The sequence below is a fragment of the Electrophorus electricus genome, chromosome 14, assembly GCF_013358815.1.
Source record: "Electrophorus electricus isolate fEleEle1 chromosome 14, fEleEle1.pri, whole genome shotgun sequence".
NCBI lineage: Eukaryota > Metazoa > Chordata > Actinopteri > Gymnotiformes > Gymnotidae > Electrophorus > Electrophorus electricus.
Window position 1 is genome coordinate 10,576,114 of NC_049548.1, and position 19,412 is coordinate 10,595,525.

The window sequence follows — 19,412 nt, forward strand, 5'->3', positions numbered from 1 at the left end:
TTTGTTCCGTTCCATAGTTTCGTTTTGTCCTCACATTGTTTGATTGCGTACACCTGTCCCTCCTTTCTAGTTCATGTATTTAAACCCTGCTGTGTGCCTTTGTTGTTGTGGTTCATTGTTTGCAGGTTTGATGGTTGGTTCTTTGTATTCTGTGCCTTTGTGTTCCCTAGTCCTGAGTGTTCCCTTGCCTTAGTTATAGCCTGGTTTGCCTTCATGTGTTTTTGTTTTGTAATGTTTCCTCGTACTCACTGTGTTGGCTCTGTGACCCTGGACTGTATAAATGACTCTGATTTTGGGTTTGTCCCTAATAAATCTTGCTCCTCTCAGCACGTGTGTCTGCGAGACTCTGGGAGGTGGTTTCGCTGGGGCGAAACTCCAGCTGTTTCTACATAGTCTGAGTTTGTTGCGTCTTGCCGCCAAACCCGAGATGGCAAATCCCCTGGTGCTGTGGGTACACGGTCATCTTGTTGTTCCTGGAAAAAGCAGGATCATGTTTATTTTGATGAGATCCAAGGTAAGTGCCAAGAGTCTACCCATCTTGACCAATGCTGCAGGGAGGAGTGGCCTGCAGCGCAAGATGTGAGTAGGCAAAGTGAATGCGCAGATTACCAACCGAGTGCCTAGAAATGGGTTCTCAAGCGCAAATGTGAGCTCCCCATAGCCTGTGCGTGCTCTGGGAGCCACTGAGAGGGTTTTGTATCCGTGTTTTCCTCCAGGGTCACCCCACCAGTATCTGTGGCTATCCCGCAAGCCACCCAGCTTGGTCCTGTTCCCAGTGTGAGACGCCACGCGTCCTGATCTGGTTCCTGTTCCCGGCATAGTGGATGCCACCAGTTCCGTCCCTGTTCCCGGTCTAGTTGATGCTGTCCGACCTGTTACCAGGTCTGTTCCTGCAGCCTCGCCTCTGGACCCCTGAGACCCGCTGCCATTGACTTCCTCTGCCGCAGCTCCAGACCTGCCGCCACCGCTGATGGCCGCAGCCCTGCCTCTGGAACCCCCAGACCTGCCGCTGCTGATCATCGCAGCCGCACCCTTGGACCCACCAGTTCCTGTTCTGGAAGAAACCACTCCACAAGTCCCCGTGCCTCCTGCCAGGCCTGTACCCCTGGTCACTCCTCAAAGCTCTCCTGTGGCTCCTACTGCCCCATTTGTTTTTGCCTTCTCTGTTGCCTGGTTTTGTTTTGGTTCCTGTTGTGTTCTGTGCCTGTTTCAGTGACCATTCCAGTTCCTGTGTCTCCCTTTTTCTGTTCCTGTCCCTAGCCTGGTCTGTTTTGTGCTTGTAATCCTCGTCCTCCCTCCCGGCACTTCTTTCGTCCTCAGTCTGGTTCTGTTTCCATGTCCGTTCCTGCTTCTTTGCCTGTCACTCCTGTTTCCCCGGTTTCTGTGTCTGGTTCTTCTCCTGTTGCCCCAGTTTCTGTCTGCTGTTCCGGTGCCGCCTCCTTACCGCTCAATGTTACACAAGACCTAGATACTACTAGTAAGTCCACCCTAACTAAAAGACTTGCAAGGGCCTACAGGCAGTACCATCAGTGCCTGTAACCTTCCCATTTGCCATGCTTTACAATGCCTCATGTAACCCAAGCATGTTTTCTGTTCCAGTTCCTCATTCACCTCAGGAGGCACCTGAAGCAAGCCTGTTCAATCTCACTAGTGCAGAGCCCTGAAAATGACTCCACTGACCTTCTCCTGAAAGCTGACCAATCCCTGAGCTCCTAAACTTCAGATGAGCAAAGATGAGTGAATTATTATTTATTTTTTTTATTTTATTTTTTTTTGGGGTAGTCTTTAATCAAAGGTATCAAACTTTAATGGTGCACTTCCTTCAGACAAAAATCTAAAGGCTTGATCTCATCACAGCCACCTTGTGTCCTCAGCCCCAATAAATGTGCTAATCCCACATCCTTAGTTATGAGTGCATGGACCTGGTCCTGATCTCCTGTGGACCCCACTGAACTTCCTTTTAGTTTCAAGTTTTTTAGATGTCTGAGTAATGCCCTTTTGAAATTGGGAGTGTACTGAATCCAACACTTTCATTTTTGTACCTTTCCCACTACTGCTACAGAGATTCAAATTTGATTTTTTTGGATCTCAACTTCTCACTAATAACTAAAACATGTAAAATGGATGTAATTAATCAATCTGAGATTAAAATGCCAATATGTAGTCTTTTGTTTAATGGAATTAATAAAACCCACTCCTACTACTCAGCAGTCAAAAATCCTCCTGGTATAACTGAGCAGGACCTCAATGACTGTAAATGATGCTTACAATAATAAAATACAAAATCTATTTAACCTTGCCATTGTGATATACTCATCTTGAGAATGTGCCCATGTAGATCACCTAGAATTGCCATGTCTGACTCTACATATAAGCCATTTCCTGAGTCTCTAAGAGCTTATTTAGAACAGACAGAGAGAGAGGAGTGGAAAGAAGAAAAGGAGACAGAGTGGTCTGGGACAGTGCTGTGTGACATGTCTGACTTCAGCATGCCTTGCTGCTTAAATTCTGACACCCTTTATTAAAACACACACACACAGGTTCTGCTCCATAATACAACACAATATAGTAAACAGAGAGAAAGTGATGATGAAGCACTGAATGGTCTATTAAAGAAGCAGGACAGTGTCAGTAGTGTGCAGACTACATCAGAGTAGGACAGTGACCCTCACTAGAATGGGGAGGGTTGCCAAAACCTGCTGGTCTCCACCATCTTCATACCAAACACTTAAAACAAATCATGGGATGAGTTAAAAGAAAGACCAAGTTATAGTCATCGCAGTTTCCCATTAATGGAATGCAGTCTAAAAATCCAGATTATCAGAGCAAGAGATGGAATTTGACCTCTGTGCACTGCAACACAATGGCAAGCACTAAGCCTAATACTCAAATAATCTAATACTATACTTCTGAAATAAGAAAGCTCTTTTTAAAATCTGAGGTCAATATTTCTGTCTGCATATCACAAAATATAGATCCAACATAAAATCTGAATTCAGGGACCACACTATGGTGAAACCAAAATATTACAATGATCTAAAACTGAAAAGCATACTCAAGTTAACACCAAAGCTACATGATCACATTTATTCACTATATGAATAAAAATGTTTTGCTCAATTTCTTGCTATCTGACAACAGATTCAGAATTTCAGCATCTTACTGTGAATAAAGATAAAAGAATGACATTTGGATCTACTCATATAGGTTAAATAAATGCAGTCCCACGTTATGCCAACATGTCTGCATCCATAACATATCGCTAATGGAATCACATAAATTGATTCCTTTGTCCTTTACGTTATTTGTTCCAACATGACTGCTTTTAATCTTGGCAGGGACACCTTCAGCCTTATTGGCTGGGAGATGTAAGTGCAGTAAGAAATTGTCATTGGTGTTTAATGACCCAATGTGTTGTAGCTGGCTACATGCGATTTTTGATATCAGCTAATTATTGCACATGTATGTGTAACAAATCACTTTGTGATTAGCATAAATTGGGGGAATAACTTGGAGTTGCTCAAGGTAATTAGACATTTTACTTTTCATGATATTTACATTGAAATTGGGTGAATGGTTAGTGAGACCGGCTGGACACATTGCTTATCTAAGCAACAGCACCTGTAGGAGGTTGAAAGAATTGTCAATTTATACAGTCATTAACAAAGCTTAAACATTATAACAGCAGAAAATGTCTCTTGAAAGATTCCCTCAGCATGAAGCATACTGAATGTCATGACTTTGTTCAGCTGCTGCATTTGTTACTTTTTGTTGTATGTATTAAGTTTATATATAGCTAGCTAGCCACTGTTTATCTATCAGACACATATACTAAGTTTAAGTATAGCTCGCTAGCCATTGTTTATCTATCAGAATATCAACAACATCATTGGATTACAACATATTACTACTGATGACATAACTGGATCATATTTTACTATACATTTAGCTAGCTCGCCATTGTTTATCCATCAGAATACTGATGACATAATTGGATTCATGATTAACTGATTTCATTAATAACTTTAAGGAAAATACAGCTATTTTTCATCAATTTTATCTTTCATCCCATGCGGAAAATCTTTTCCATTCACTGTTTGCTGCTGGTCTGTTATCCAGTTGGCTTACTTACTCAAGCAATGCAGTGACACTCAGGGGTAATCTTTAGGGATCACTTAACAGTCCAATTTATGAGGACACCAGGAGTTCAAAAATGCATAAAATGTGTGTTGAATTAAATTTGATGTAACTGAAGGAAAAGTAGATGAATATAAGAATGCAAACGATTCACTTTGATTCATTTTGATGTGCTATTTATCCATGTAGGTCTGATTTGAAACCAGTACAAATACACAGTGGATTTTGCATGGAAGATCTCTTATAAGGAATATCTGTTAGCATAGCAGCACTCCTCTAAACAAAATGTAGAGAAAGGGAAACCTAACCAGTGGTGCAGTTTGGAAAGCTGCAGTGCAAATGTACTCAAGTAAGAGTATAAAGAACCATCTTTTAAAATAACACTTAAAAGTACAGTTTGTTCAGAATGTTACGTAAGCAAATGCAACAGAGTAAATATAGCGTGTTGTTATTTACCTCTGGTGATGTGAGATTTTGAGAGCTACACTTTCTGTCAAATTTGAGCAATTCTTTAGGTCAACTGTAACCAGATCTTGTGACATGATGCCTCTTTAGGGAAGCAATACTTTGCGTTCCTAAAAAAATGAAGTAATGATTAATGATTAATAATTAAACTGTTTGATCTTATTTGTTTTCAAAGATTTGTAGCAAAAAAAAAGTATGTACACAAACACACACACACCTCTCTGTAGTGGTATACAGTCCTGTATCTCCCACACACACATTCCCTACATACACAAGCATACTACCTTCACAAGGAAAGTCAGTCCTCTAACTAGTTCTCTGCTAACTTAGCAATAAACAAAATATAAACAACCATATAATTCTCAACAATAATCTGTTATAATAATCTTTACCAAAATCCTGACTATGTTAAAAGTGGGCCTACTATTTTCACAATACAAAAGATTGTAAAATACTTTTGATACTTCTATACCAAGTCCAAAATTCTGAAAACAAGATGGTACTCCTTTCCCATGGCACCAAAGGAACCAAAAGTACCGTAGCCATCATAAGTTCTGGAGATTGCGATTTCTCTGGATCTGGTAAGGACAGCATAATAACCCTACTAGTGTAGTCTAACATCAAATGCAATGGGATGAAGGAGGAAGGTAACAATTTAACAAACATGTAGAAATATGTGTCAGCAAGGGTAGGTGGAGCAATAAGTGTGCTGCAAATTGTGGAAAAAAACACACCCCAAATTTTGTTTATGGACATATTTTGTGCTTGACTAGGGACCAATTACTAACAAGCAAAGGCCAGTATGCAAACAGTGTCCCAGAACATTTTGAAAAAAAAGAAGAAACACCTCAAACTTATCAAGGACAGGCATTGAGATCTATACACAGAGTTTATGGTGAACAAGTAACAGTAGTAAATTTATATTAACATGTCATCAAAAACCGTCATATCTTGAAATGTTACTGTTATTTGTGAATTGTGACAGCTGCATCTGTTATAGCAATTCTCCACACTCAACATTCACAAAGGCAACATTAGCTTGTTTAGACTAACATAGTTATAGCTAATAACATGAGATTGTTATTATCATAGCCTAACATTAGTAGGCTACTGACATTACCACTCAGCTTATCAATATATAGTGGTGTGTTCATTCATGTTAGCTTACTGGGTGTGCTGCAGTCTCTTTGGTTTTCTTTGAGCTATACATAACAACTGAAATCTCCTAATTGTCTTTTCACAGTATCAGCCTGAGGATGCTGAGGAGGAGAGACGAGCACAAAGTAGACAACACACACACACAGCCAACCATATCTGAAGCTTTTCAGAGGCACAGAAAATATGACAACTCACATGAAGCAAGGAAACTGGATAGGACAGTTGCTGAATTTATATGCATGGATCAGGTTTCCATTTACACTGTGGGAAAAAATGAATTCAAATGCTTGAATAATTCAACCCCAGATAGTAGAAATTATTTTATGTACATAGAGATCTCCAAAACCTACAATGAAACTAGAGAACACATAACCTGGCATTTCAGAGAGAAACCATTCTATGCCTGCACAACTGATCTGTGAACAAGCAGAGATGCAGACACCTTCATGTTTATTATTATGCAGTACATAACTAAGTCAAGGGAGATGCACTCATGACATTTGGGGTGTTTGAGAACACACAACTTACTGAGGCTTTTAATGAGAAGACTGAATATGAATGGAATTTGACATTTCAATAATAACAGGCATCACAACAGACAGTGCTCCCAGTAATAAAAAAGCTTTCAAAGGATACCTACACATGGATTCAAAGATGAATACATATTATATCAATAATATTGGTATTTTGACCACAATCTGCACCTTGCAGTCAACAAAGCTATCAGGACTGGCGACACATCTGCAACACTGTGAAGGCTTAGTAAAAACATATCTGCCTTCACCAGATTGCCAAATCTTTACCAAATCAGGTGTTTATTGTTACCTCAAAATGGTTGAGATTAACCCTAGACAACACTGATAAGTTAGTGCTATTTACAGAAACTTAAGTTGGCAAAGAAAGTTTTTTTTTAAGTTATATGTCAATGCTGGATACTAGGAACTGGGTCAGTGGTCTTCTTATTCTAATCAAACTGTTTACCTGTTTATTTTTAGTGTCATGACCAGATACCACAGTTGAAATGCTGTGCAATAACAGGTTTGAATGAGTTTTTAATTGTTTTTTATTTAAGCATGGTATTGTTCCTTTTTAATACTTGAAGGCTACATGCCACTGGGTTTTTATTAACCTACACCTACACTATTTATATTTATTTGCATTTTTTTCAGATTTCAGACAGCTGGGGACTGCAGTAGAAATGCTACAAAACCATAAAAAAATACCTTGGTCTTATTATTGTTTTGTTTTAAATAACAGTAGTCTTTTTTTACTTGAAGGTTCTGTCCCACTTTTTTAACTAAAATGTTCTGGGTTGTTTTTTTAAGGGGTTCATGTTGAAATACATTCATTTTATTGGTTTGCAGTTTGTCATGGTATTGAAATTAGTATCAAGAACCACAGAATTTCAACAGTATTGGTACTGACTACCAGATCTCTGGTATTGTGATATCCATTGTCACATAAGATCTTTTCAGTGCCCACATTAGAATATTTCATGTCAGGTCTTTACATGTTAAACATAGGTTAGCATCATGGCCAAACCTGCCACCGATGTGACCAAGATTGGATCTCTGCATTTTTTCCGAGGTGTATATAAAAAAAAAGTTAATTGTTAATTCTACTGATAAATCATAAAATGAAAATGATTATTTGTAAAGCTTACCTGTTGTCCAAATGACCAATCAATACAAAATTGAGAACACTAGATGGGACATAATCGCTTATGTGTGCTTACATGCACCTAACCACGTACTACTTCTAACTCCTCCCCTGCCCTGGAGATGTTAACCATGACATGTCATCAACCAGTTATGAAAGCAATTCAGATATTTGGAAACCTTCAGTTCAAGTTGATGTCAATTCAGGAATAGTCTGCATATTTGGAGGTAAAAATAAACATTTAAAGTTTCATCAGCCGGCATTGAGGTGAGGACAGGAAGGAAATGGCAGGCTGAAAAGGAAGTGGAGGTGGCAGAGTCTCGCGTCAGACAAAATGCACTGGTTGGTAGTTTGGCGATGGGCAGAGCGGGCTTGGGTTATTTCCCAAAGACCCAGGTCAGCAAAGCCCAGGGCAAGGAGAGACACCATCTACTCCAGGAAGAGATCCGAGCAGGTGTGGAGGAAGAGCGAGTCAGCAGGGCAGTGGGATTCCGGCAACAGAGAGCATGGACTAGGTGGGAGAGCACACTGCAGCGCAGGATTTCCTGGTCAAACATCATGCAGGCAGACTTCCATCATGACTGGTTCCTAGTGCAGGTGGTTTACGATGCTCTGCCAAGTTGCTGAGAGCATAGCCCTAGCCATCAGCACCAGCAAACACAATCACACCCAAAAGAAGATAATCACCTTTATCAAAGCGGGAGATAAACCTCAGGCATGACCCAGAACAACAACAGGCCTCCTCCATATAGCCTCTGACTGGCAACTCCAGGTTGATCTGGGAAGGGAGCTGAAGTTCCCTCAGCACATAGCTGAAACATCACTCCGCCCAGACATGATCATCACCTCTGCAGCTTTGAAACAACTGATCATGGTGGAACTTACAGTGTCCTGGGAAGAGCGCAAGGAGGAAGCCAACGAGAGGAAACGTGCCAAGTATCATGTACTGTTGGAGATGTGCAGAGGCAGAAGCTGGAGGACAGGTTATGAGCCCACAGAAGTGGGCTATGGAGACTTTGCAGGTTGCTCCCTCTGCAGAGCTCTCAGTTGAGTGGGCATCTTAGGAATGGCTAAGAAGAGGGCCATACAATCTGCAACTGAACCGCAGAGAAAGCCACAAGATGGCTTTGGCACAAAAGGGCTGATCCATGGGTAGCTGCTGGGATGCAAGTTGGGGCTTAATCAACCCTGGCTGGGTCCCCTGGGCGAGGGTTTCTGATGTTGAGAGACCCAAAACATCCGACAACTCCAGGTTACATCATTGATGATGCGTCCCAGTGCATCCATGAGATGTTTCTTACATAATTTAGCTTTACAAAGAAAAACCTTATGTCTTTTCACCTTCAATCACAAGGTTGGGCAAGAAGTATTGCTTTCAAACAAAATGGGCAAATTAAGTCAATACATATTAGAACCATTATAATTAAAACCAGAAAAACTTGATGGGATGGGAATGAATGAAGAAAATGCTTAAATTATCTCTGATAGAAATGAATAATGCATGCTATGTATCTTAATAACTGTAGATAACTTTAGAAACCTTTGATTCCCTTTACCAACTGGTAGGCGTGGTTTTTCTTTTTTTTATTGTTTGTTTGGCATAAAGGATTATAAGTGGTGTAATTTGTTATTGTTAAGCATTTTACCCTCATTGGTAGAACACTAGTAAATGAACACATATCACATACAATCTTTGCAAGTCCCTAAAAATTAATAATAAGTAGTATGAAATGTTTTGGGACAGTTCCCCAGTTTGATAATGGATACCAATAAAAAGGTGTATATATGCATACAGTCACTTCATTAGAAAAGATATAGTATCCTGTCAAAATCTTTGGAGTCAGGTGTCATTCTAAATGGCAGTAAAGCTGCCATAACAGGAGACCCTAGACTATTCAGCAACTATCACCTAAGCAGTTCTACCAGAGTTTTCAAAATGTCTTGAGAAGACTATAACAAAACACTTAATCATGTAAACAAGCTAAAAATCCTGTCTGAACAAGAGTTTGGTTTTCTTAAAGCTGCACTATGTCATATTTGGTTGTTTAAAATTGAAAACAGGTTGCCTTACTGAGTGATAAGGGAAAAATATCTGTCCTTTTGCTGCTGCAAGTTACCCTGTAAAGCATGAAATATTTATTCAAAAGTCAGAGCTGTCATGTCAGATTTGGTAGCTTTTCCCACGCATCTTTACATGTTGTTGGCACATGCACAAGCTTGAAAAGAATGCCCGGCTTGATAGGCTGGTTACCTGAGTAAGATTAATGGGGGCTCACAGTGCTTAAAGTTAGTGACTGAAAGCAATTTTGCTGAATATGGAGAGCCAGTTGTCTTCTGCGGCTTCACCCGTGATCAAAGCAAAGAAATGTAGAACTAAAGTAAGCCAGCAAGGGAGAGTGACAAAGCTGGAGCTAAGACTAGAATAAACACTGGTGTCACTTTTCAGAGTTGCTGACAGGTCCTTGACCTGAAGGCATTCACTAACATTGGCCAATTATTTTGCTGAGTTTTTCCCAGAATTTGTGTCCTTGTTTGATCATGACTGTGAGATCACTTCCACTGTTAGCGTTGGTGTTATTGTGCATTCTCATCACACTATCTTCCCAGCCTCAAGTTTATGCTACACTATCTTCCCAGCCTCAAGTTTATGACTTGAACCTGAATTAAAATGTCTAGAGAGCACACGGTTAGTGATGACTAGCTTGCTAAACTAACCTAAGACAAGCAAATAAGGATGAATGCTTTACCAAGTTTAATGGATAACACGGAGAATGGACAAGCAGTAAAACCTACAGAAACAAAAGAGAGAACACAGTTAACTAGAACATGAATGCAAAACGAAAGTATACAAAAAAGACACCGCGTGGCTAACTAGCCATAAAAGAGTACTAAAACACTAAATACATGTACCCCACAATGAAACGCAGAAATAGGAATTAACCAGATTGCAGAATGATAAAACAATGGCGCAAGAGCATGTGGCGAAGTGCAGTGTTGCAGGATAAGATGATGGACTGATAAATAACTAACAGCTGAGGAACAGATAATGAGAGCCAAGTGTTGGTGTACTTAGGTCAGTTGGAGCGTTGTGCTCGTACTGCTGAAGGTGTGGGGCTAGTAGAGAAGGACTGCTTTGCTTGTATACCCAGTGGAGCCTGGGTATAATTCCATACTGAAAGCTCCACACTTTGAATCTCCCCAGGAGTTGGCTGTTGTTGATTGCCTTTAACATCTTGTATGATACAACAGACTTTCAGTAAGCTCCCCCAGGCATCTGATTGATTTATCTTGGATAATGAGAATCTGGTCATTCTAGATAACAAATATGTTCTTTATTAGTTTCCCCTTTTGGATGTATAAACCCCTTGATTTTCTAATGTTAGATTTCATCCTTGCCAAATTAGTCATGCACTCCAAAGCGATCAGATCCCATTGGGTCCCTGCAATGGATAATGTCATTACAACCATATCATCCATGAAGTCCCTACATGCTGGATGCCTTGCATCATCCTTTGGGCCCCTGCATGCCATCTCCCTTGCTTTCAGTAACAGATTCATAGTAGTTGTAAAAAGGGACATAGGCATTGTGCATCCAGCCATGATGCCTTTTTCCAGTTTCTGCCACCTTTTGGAAAAATTTTAACAGTAAAAGGCATCTTCAGCATCTCCATGTGGTGCATTACCAGGTTCACATCATATAGCACTTGATAGTACTTTAGTGCCTTTTTGATGAGATTTATGAGAAACAATGGGATAAGCCTTGGTGAGGTCCAGCGAAACTATTGATAGTGAGTTGTTGTTCTTTCTGGTTTCCTTAATTAGTGCTCAGGAATCCTGCTCTTTTGAATGCTGAGATCAATAATCTTGGTGGTAATGCTAATCTTCTAGCAGTAATGGCCCAATATATTTTCAGCATATTTTATAGCAGCACTGTCCAATCATGGGTGTCCAATCCTCTGAGCATGTTAATCCAACCCCTTATGTTGAATGAGCTGCATCTTGGGGAAAGATGTGGCATGTGACAGCCCTTGCCCTCCCTGGTTCGCAGCTGTGTGACAGGGGAGACTTACCTGATGGGTGGGAAATGGATATGACCAAAATTGGTGGAAAAATCCACTCCCCCTCACTTGTCATCACCATTTAAAGTTGGCTAGCTAATGTACCATAATATGTTACATAGTGACATTTTACTAATAATGCATAGACCCTTCTTCAGAACTCTTAAAGGAACAGGCTGATATAGGCCTGTCCCCATAGTGAAAATCATCAATATCATTGTTCAGATTTCCTGTCATTTTGCTAATAGACTTGTATTACAGAAACCTTCAAAATATCACCAGAACGGGCATATGGGCCCATTTCCAACCACCAGAGGGAGGCCTTGAGTCAGGCACACCACTAATCAGGCTTGATGCCCAACAGCTAGGCTAGCTCTATATAAGCCCATTTTGATCTCCAGCTCCTGCTCGAGAACCACCTCTTCATCAAGCTGGAGAAGTCCACATTCCATGTGCAAACCATCTTTTTGGGATTTGTTGTCTCCCACAATGCATTATGCCTGGACCCTGCCAAAGTACAGGCTGTGGAGAACTGGCCTAGACCCACCTCGCTGCGTCTGGTCCAAACTTTTACCATAGGTTCGTGAAGAACTTTAGCATGGTTGCAGCCCCACCCACTGACCACGTTGACCAGGAAGATGTCTGGTCGGTTCTGCTGGTCCACCGAAGCCCAGCAGGCATTCGAAGAACTAAAGCGCCATGTAAACACGGCTCCTATTCTTTGGCTCCCTGATACAGAGCTTCCATTTATCATTGAGGTGGACACATCTGAGGTGGGTGTTGGTGAAGTTCTGTCCCAGCGATGCAGCGAGGACAAAAAACTGCATCCCTGCACCTACTTCTCTCGGCTTTGGTCCCCGGCAGAAAGCAACTACAACGTGGTGACAATGAATTCCTGGTGGTCAAGCTTGCGCTCAAGGAGCAGAGGCACTGGCTGTAGGGGGCAAAACACCTCTTCCTGGTCTGGACGGACCACAAGAACTTGGCTTACATACAGCAGGCCAAGCGACTTAATCTGTGCCAGGCCAGATGGGGACTGTTCTTTGCCCAGTTTGATTATACATTATCATACCGGCTGGGCACTGAGAACATTAAACCAGATGCCCTCTCCTGCCAGTGGGAATCCTTGTCTTCTTCTGCTCCGCCCTTGACCTTTATTCCCAGGGCCCACATCATAGCGCCAATCCAGTGGGGGGTTGAGAAGGCAGTACGTCAGGCCCTTCTTGCTGAACCACACCCAGGTGGAGGCCCTCTGGGGCGGTTGTATGTACCTAAGGCAGTTAGAGCTCAGGTCCTCAAATGGGGACCTGCATCCCCCTTTTCGGCGCACCCAGGAGTCACACGGACGCTTGAGTTTTTCCATCAGCGGTTATGGTGGCCCTGCATGGAACCCGACGTCCGAGCATTTGTGAACTCCTGTCGCACCTGTGCTCAGTTCAAGGACCCCAGGACAAGGCCCGCTGGTCTGTTGCACCCCCTGGCTGTGCCTTCACGCCCTTGGTCTCACCTGTCACTCAACTTTATTACAGGGCTGCCCCCATCAAGGGGCAACACAGTGATTTTGGTGGTTGTGGACAGGTTCTTCAAGGCTGGCCAATCCTTTGCACTGCCAAAACTGCCATCTGCGAAGGAGACAGCTAAATTATTGCTTACACAGGTGGTCCGTCTTCTTGGGCTGCCTTGCAACATCGTGTCAGACCGTGGGCCTCAATTCACTAGTCGGTTTTGGGAGGCCTTCTGTCAGTTGTTAGGCACAGAAGCCAGCTTGTCCTCTGGCTTCCATCCCCAATCAGATGGCCAGACTGAAAGGGTTAACCAGTACTTCGAGCGCACTCGCCGCTGTCTGGCCTCTTCTTGTCCATTGTCTTGGTCTGAGCACCTATTATGGGCAGAGTTTGCCCACAACACCCCGTGGCACTCCTCCTTAAGCATGTAATCATTTTAGTGCCAGTTTGGGTGTGCTCCACCTATGGTTCCCAACCAAGAAGCCAACGTGGGTGTTTGGTCTGCTGAGCAGACAGTCAGGCACTGCCGCTTAGCCTGGCGAAGGGCACACTGGGCTCTTTTATCTGTTGCTGCTGCTGCTGCTTAAAAACATGCCGACAATAGATGGCAACCAGTGCCGACTTATCGGTCTGGACAGCGTGTTTGGCTATCGGCCAACGACCTGCCTTTGTGTGGGAAGCCCCGCAAACTTGCTCCTCGCTACATCAGGCCATTCAAGGTCCTTTGCCGCATAAACCCTGTTTCTTATCGCCTTGCCCTTCCCCCGTTATTGCAGATCCACCCCACTTTCAACGTGTCTCGCCTTAAGCCCGTATTGTGTTCGGTGGGCCGCTCCAACCTGCCGGGTCCGTGCATAGTGGACGGTGCACTGGCGTACACGGTCAAGCGTCTCTTGGACGTCCGGCAGGTTCATGGTGGTGTCCAGTATTTGTGTGGACTGGGAGGGATGCGGGCCCGAGCAACAATCCTCAGTCCCCTCCCGTCACATGCTGGACCGTGAACTTATTCAGGCTTTTTGGAGGGATCATGTGACTGGCCTTGGGATGCTCCCTAACCCTAGTGTTGTGGAAGACACATGTTAACCTAACTCCAATTACCTTCTGACAAGTCTCTTTCTTTGTTCCAACTCTAACCTAACTAGCAAGGTGAGAACTGCAGTTCATGTACAACTGCCTGTACAATTTGCTTCTCTGATATAGAACATCTCCATTTCAGACATGTACCAAAAGGTGAAAGTTTAAATGGGTTTTTGTGTTCCTTTTCTCCTTTCTTGGATCCACTTTCCAACTTCTGCCTCCAGACAGGAACATATGAAGTCCACCCAATTAAGTCCACCCATGAATGTACCTTTTCTCTGCATAATCACCAGTCATTAGCTGTGCCAGCTCATACAAATGTACTTGTAATTGTACATCCTTCAGTAGGGTGATTTGTCTCACCCGACTGTGATTTCTGGTGGCAGAGGTGGTGGAGGCATTAGACATGTTTCTGGTTTCCAACTCATCAGAGGTTGTGGATTTGTGTGACTATCCTACTTTTTAGCTGAACGTCTCTCCTCATAAGTCAATCAACCGTTGTTTATCCCAATTCCTGCATTTCTAGTTTCAACTGTATACCACAGTCTCTTTCCAGTTTGTCCACTTTTTGTTCCATAAATTGAACCTTCTTTTCGATCTCAGTCAAGCCATCACTCGTTGACTGCATGTGAAGTTTCCTGTTCCAGCTATTAAGCTCTTATCCAGAGAGTGCAATTTATCCAGTGTGAGAGAAAAAGCATGTCTGTTTGTTTATATATTGCATTAAGGTCAGTTTTCCTCTTGTTCATGATCATTTTGAAACAGCTTTTGAGCTCTCCTTATCTAATTCCAGAGTTGGTCGAGTGTGTCTCTTCGGGTTACAAATGGACCCGCTGAGAAGTCGGGACTGAGGCTGACCTCCCACATTGTCTCTGACTCATTTCTCTATAAAGCCATTTTAAGCAAGCCACTACAAACCACTCGAATGAGGAAAGCAGATACACCAGGAGTAACAGGAATGTAGCTAATACTGTCTCAAAAAAAGTTATGTTCTAATTATATAACCCTTCATGCCCTATTTTGGCCAAAATAAATAAAAAGTGAGGAATAAGGACTTTCTAAACAGGAATAAGATAAAATGGCACCTAGAAATTAAATGTGGCACCTCTATTACACACCAACACCCAAGCCATATGGAAATACATGTCCATATTGACCTTTTATATACAAAAATAGAATATACAAAAGAGTACATGTATGCAAAACTCTTCAAGGTGTTGTGTGTGAGTATGTGCGTATGTGCATGAGTTAAAGTGTTGATAGGTGGAACACTGTCTTCAATTGTGTCTGCATATGTGTCCTCTTTCTGTGTTTCCCCTCATGGTTACAGAGTCACACTTATGAGCTTGTTGCATATCCCATTGCAAAGCGATGGGAATTAATAAGGAGTTGCATCCTGTTTGCAGCTATACGTCTCCACTCTTCTGGGAAGGCTTTGCATAAGATGTTGGGAGTGTCTCTGAGGCCTAGTCCACACTAATAGGAGTAAATTGAAAAACACTGTTTTTGTGTGTTGGCTACACTAGCATTTTCAGTCCATTTTCCAGACGTTCCCCATCTACAATCAAACTTAAAAACAATGGAAATGGTGATTGGTGAGCATGCGCGTGTGCCTCACTGTCATGCTCCCCTCCACAACTTATCCATCCATGTGATGGACTGTCCACATGGTATTTTGTTTGTGCTTTGTTCTGTTTTACGTGTCTCCATGTACTTGTGTTGCTTCCATGTTTCCCACATTTCGTCACCACGTTAACCACCTTCCTCACTACACCTGTTTCTTGTTTCTTACCCATTTGACTCCTTTTATAAATATCCTTTTGTTTGGCTCCCTAGTTGTCCTTGTTAGAAATCATTTAATGTAGTATCTGTGTTGCCGTTCAGGCATATATTCGTGACGTTTGTTCCTTGTTCGTATTTATGTCTCTTGTTCTCATTTTTGCTTTTGTTTTTATTAAATGTTTTTTGTTTAAACATGATCTTGACTCGCACTTGCAACCTGCCTCTTTCTTGTCACACAGACCTATGACTTATATTTCTTTTTAGCTACTTTACTTTGTTTACAAAGTCACGTGCAACACAGCAGGAAACATTTAGACAAAATGGTGAGGAAAGATAACTTCTTTTCCTGGACAGATAAAGTCAATCAGCTAAACACGAAATTAAAATACCTATTGCAGCAAGCATGACAACAGGTTCCACCATTTTGGAACTGTGGAGGTCAGATAGCAACTTTGTCAGTGTTTTCTAGAAGATACATTTTCCCTTATCCACACTGAAATTCCCAAGCTCTATTTTCAGAATCACAGACTTTTTAGTGCGTATTTGAAAAGATGGTGGTGGTGAAAACATTTTAATGTGGATTCATGGGCAAAACCCATGAAGACAGATGTAATTTCCAATCTACCTATGTTAGTGTGAACTATGCCTGAGGAATTGGGCCCATTCAGTCATAAGAGCATTTGTGGAACTCCTGACTCACAACTGACATTTCAATTCATGCCAAAGGTGTTCAGTAAGACTGAAGCCATGGCTTTGTGCAAGCCTTTGGAGATCCACCACATTAGACTTCTTAAACCATGTCTTTATGGACTTCGTTTTGTGGGCAGGGGCACAGTAATGCTGGAAGAGGAAAAGACCTTCCCCAAACTATTGCCCCAAAGTTGAAAGCATAAAATTGTCAAAAATGCCTTCATATGCTGAAGGACTAACATTACCCTTCACTGGAACTAAAGTGTAGTTCAAACCTTAAAAAATAGACCATTATCCCACAAAATTTTACTGTTGGTACTATGCATTCCAGTAGGTAGCATTCTCATGGCATCCACCAGCATGATTCATCATTCCAGTTTCAATTGCTTCAGAGTGCAGTGGCGGCATGCTTTACACCAATCCAGCCAACACTTGGCATTGCAAATGCTACATGACGCAGCACTCTGCGGCCCACTCACTTCTTACAACCACAGCCCTGCTAAACACACTTCTCACAACCACAGTTCTCCTAAACACACTTCCAACAATTACAGTCCTCCTGAACACATTTCTCACAACCACAGTCCTGCTAAACATACTTTTCACAACCACGGTGCTCCTAAACAAAAACACTTCTCACAACCCCCAGACAAGCACCACATGCACCACATACCCTTTCAGAACTTTATTGCACATATTCACTGGATTTGCACTATTGCTAATTTAACTGCTGTAATGTACATAATGTTCTGTATTTATATGTACCACGTTTAAAATCAATGAGCTCTTCACTATGGGTAATTCCACTGTAAATGTTTGCCTATAGAGATATATAATGTATATTGTGTAATTTCTGGTGTCACAATCAAGCCCTGGTGGACCATTGTACTACAAGGTTTAGTCTTTTCTCTTTAACACAACTTATAGGTCATTTTTAAACATTTAATGGGTAAAATAAGGTGTGTTGGCTCACAGAAAACACAAGCATGGGCAATGTATGGTATCCAATTTAGGACCTAACATATCTAGTTCATTTCATGTAGAGCTTGGTAAGAAATTGGAAGTTCATTCGTTTGTGCTGGACTAGGTGGAAGTGTAGAGCTGGTATAAAACACAAAGTTGGATGGGACAGAGTTTGTCAGCATCAAAACCTAATGAGGAACTGCTTTAATTGGCAAGTCATTGCAAAACACTTCAAGAGCATGCGCTATCTAATAGGGTATGGGGGGGGGTTGCAGCAAATGCGCAGACACAATATTTGTTTTCCATATGTACAGGCAGCAGGGGCCGTTTTAACGAAATTCTTCATTTACAGTTTTAAAGCTGTCAACACTCAGCTCATTTTTTTCTTTGTTTGATTTTCCCCATTTCGAGTATTAATCTCTAGACTGTAAGTTAGGTGACTTAAATATTGAATAGGTGATACTTTTGCCTAATCCAAAAGTGTATAGCTGCACATCCAAAATATTACAAACCTTACCTTTATAAAACGTACATATACTTACTAAGTAAACAGGCTGCACAGTAACTTTACAGAGGCACCATCACAGCATGTACTCATGGCATGAAAATACGTGATAGAATGTATATAAGAAAAAACGTAATATAATAAAAACTGGAGCCTGTGTTCGCGCTTAAATTTAACTTTTGTCAGCGCGTGCCTAATAAGCACAGCAGAGTTGCCCGTACTGTATATGCCCTCACAGATAAACTGAAACAACTTCAGACTTGTAGATCAAAATAACAAGAGATTATATGTCTTGATCAAAATTCTGCTTTATTAAACGTTTAAAACTCCCTTGTGTAGTCTTTTTGATAAACGAAACAGTACAGTAGTCTATGACTCGGTAAGCAGTTTCGCAATAGGTTAACGGCAAAAAAGCGGCTTTACGCTGGATGACCACTTACGCCTTTTAGGATACAATGCATTGGAAAGTGGCGAGTACAAGAGTGGACGGGAATATCTGAATGCATAGTATTGCCATTCAAACCGGCAGCAGAACCTTTCACCTCAAAGCGGTCGTTATAGAGGCAAACCCAGGGTTAAACCTCGGGAATAGACAGATAATCGGATGCAGACTAGTAGCTGTTAAATGGAAATACAATGGAAACCGTAAGTCATCGTGAAACAGTAGATCGTAGAAATATATGGCAGATGCAGCTTACCATGAACTGATGAAGTCTTAATTGTCCAAAGGGAGTCAGTACGAACTTCCATTTACAAGTCTTCCCCTGAATTGATTTTCGATCCTGTTGGAGAACTGGTACTAGCTGGAAGATTGTCGACCGAGAAAATCCACTCCACGCAATCAGTTATTAGAATGCCGGTACAGCGCGAGAAGTGAAACGTTCAGTAACATTTGCGTCTTTGCGCGAACGTTATGACAACGCTGCCTTGTTTCCGTCCGAGGGTCTCCTGTGATGGGTCGTTCGCGAACGATTGGCTCTTTCTAAACCGCTTCAGTTATACTTAGGAAATTATTCGACTTCAAAAGATTTATCTATTGCTATTTTATAGCTACGATTTCCTTACGAGTCCACCTTCGTTTTGAAGATCTCGATGTTTTCTTTTAACTGCAAGTTTCGCTTTCGTGAAAAAGTACCTTGAGGACTTGAGTTGGTATAGCCAAAAGAAATCAATGTCTAGGTAGGGTTATTTATGGAAACAAAACAGCGCGAAGAGAAAAGCCTTCGAAGGCCCGTCAATTGTATTTAACGTGATTTAACAACTCGAAACAGCGAGCTTACAGGAGGGGGTGGCGGCAGGGGGGATGTGCAGATGACAATACAGATAGTTACGCACATTGCTGTTTTTTCTCTGCCAGGACGTTCACACCCTACTCTATAAATCCGCGTTTCCTTTACAAACACATTCACACAT

The 19,412-nt window shown here is 41.8% G+C and overlaps 1 protein-coding gene across 2 annotated transcripts in view; it reads right to left on the minus strand.

Moving 5' to 3' along the window:
• Positions 1 to 19,286, minus strand: part of LOC113581575 (carbohydrate sulfotransferase 15) — a 57,752-nt gene extending 38,466 nt beyond the window's left edge. For both annotated transcript variants that reach the window (XM_027016805.2, XM_027016803.2), the window contains exon 1: positions 18,698 to 19,286. In XM_027016805.2, coding sequence (XP_026872606.2) covers positions 18,698 to 18,700 — 3 coding nt within the window. In that variant the 5' untranslated portion in view covers positions 18,701 to 19,286. The remainder of the gene's footprint in view (positions 1 to 18,697) is intronic.
• Positions 19,287 to 19,412: the final 126 nt, after the last annotated feature.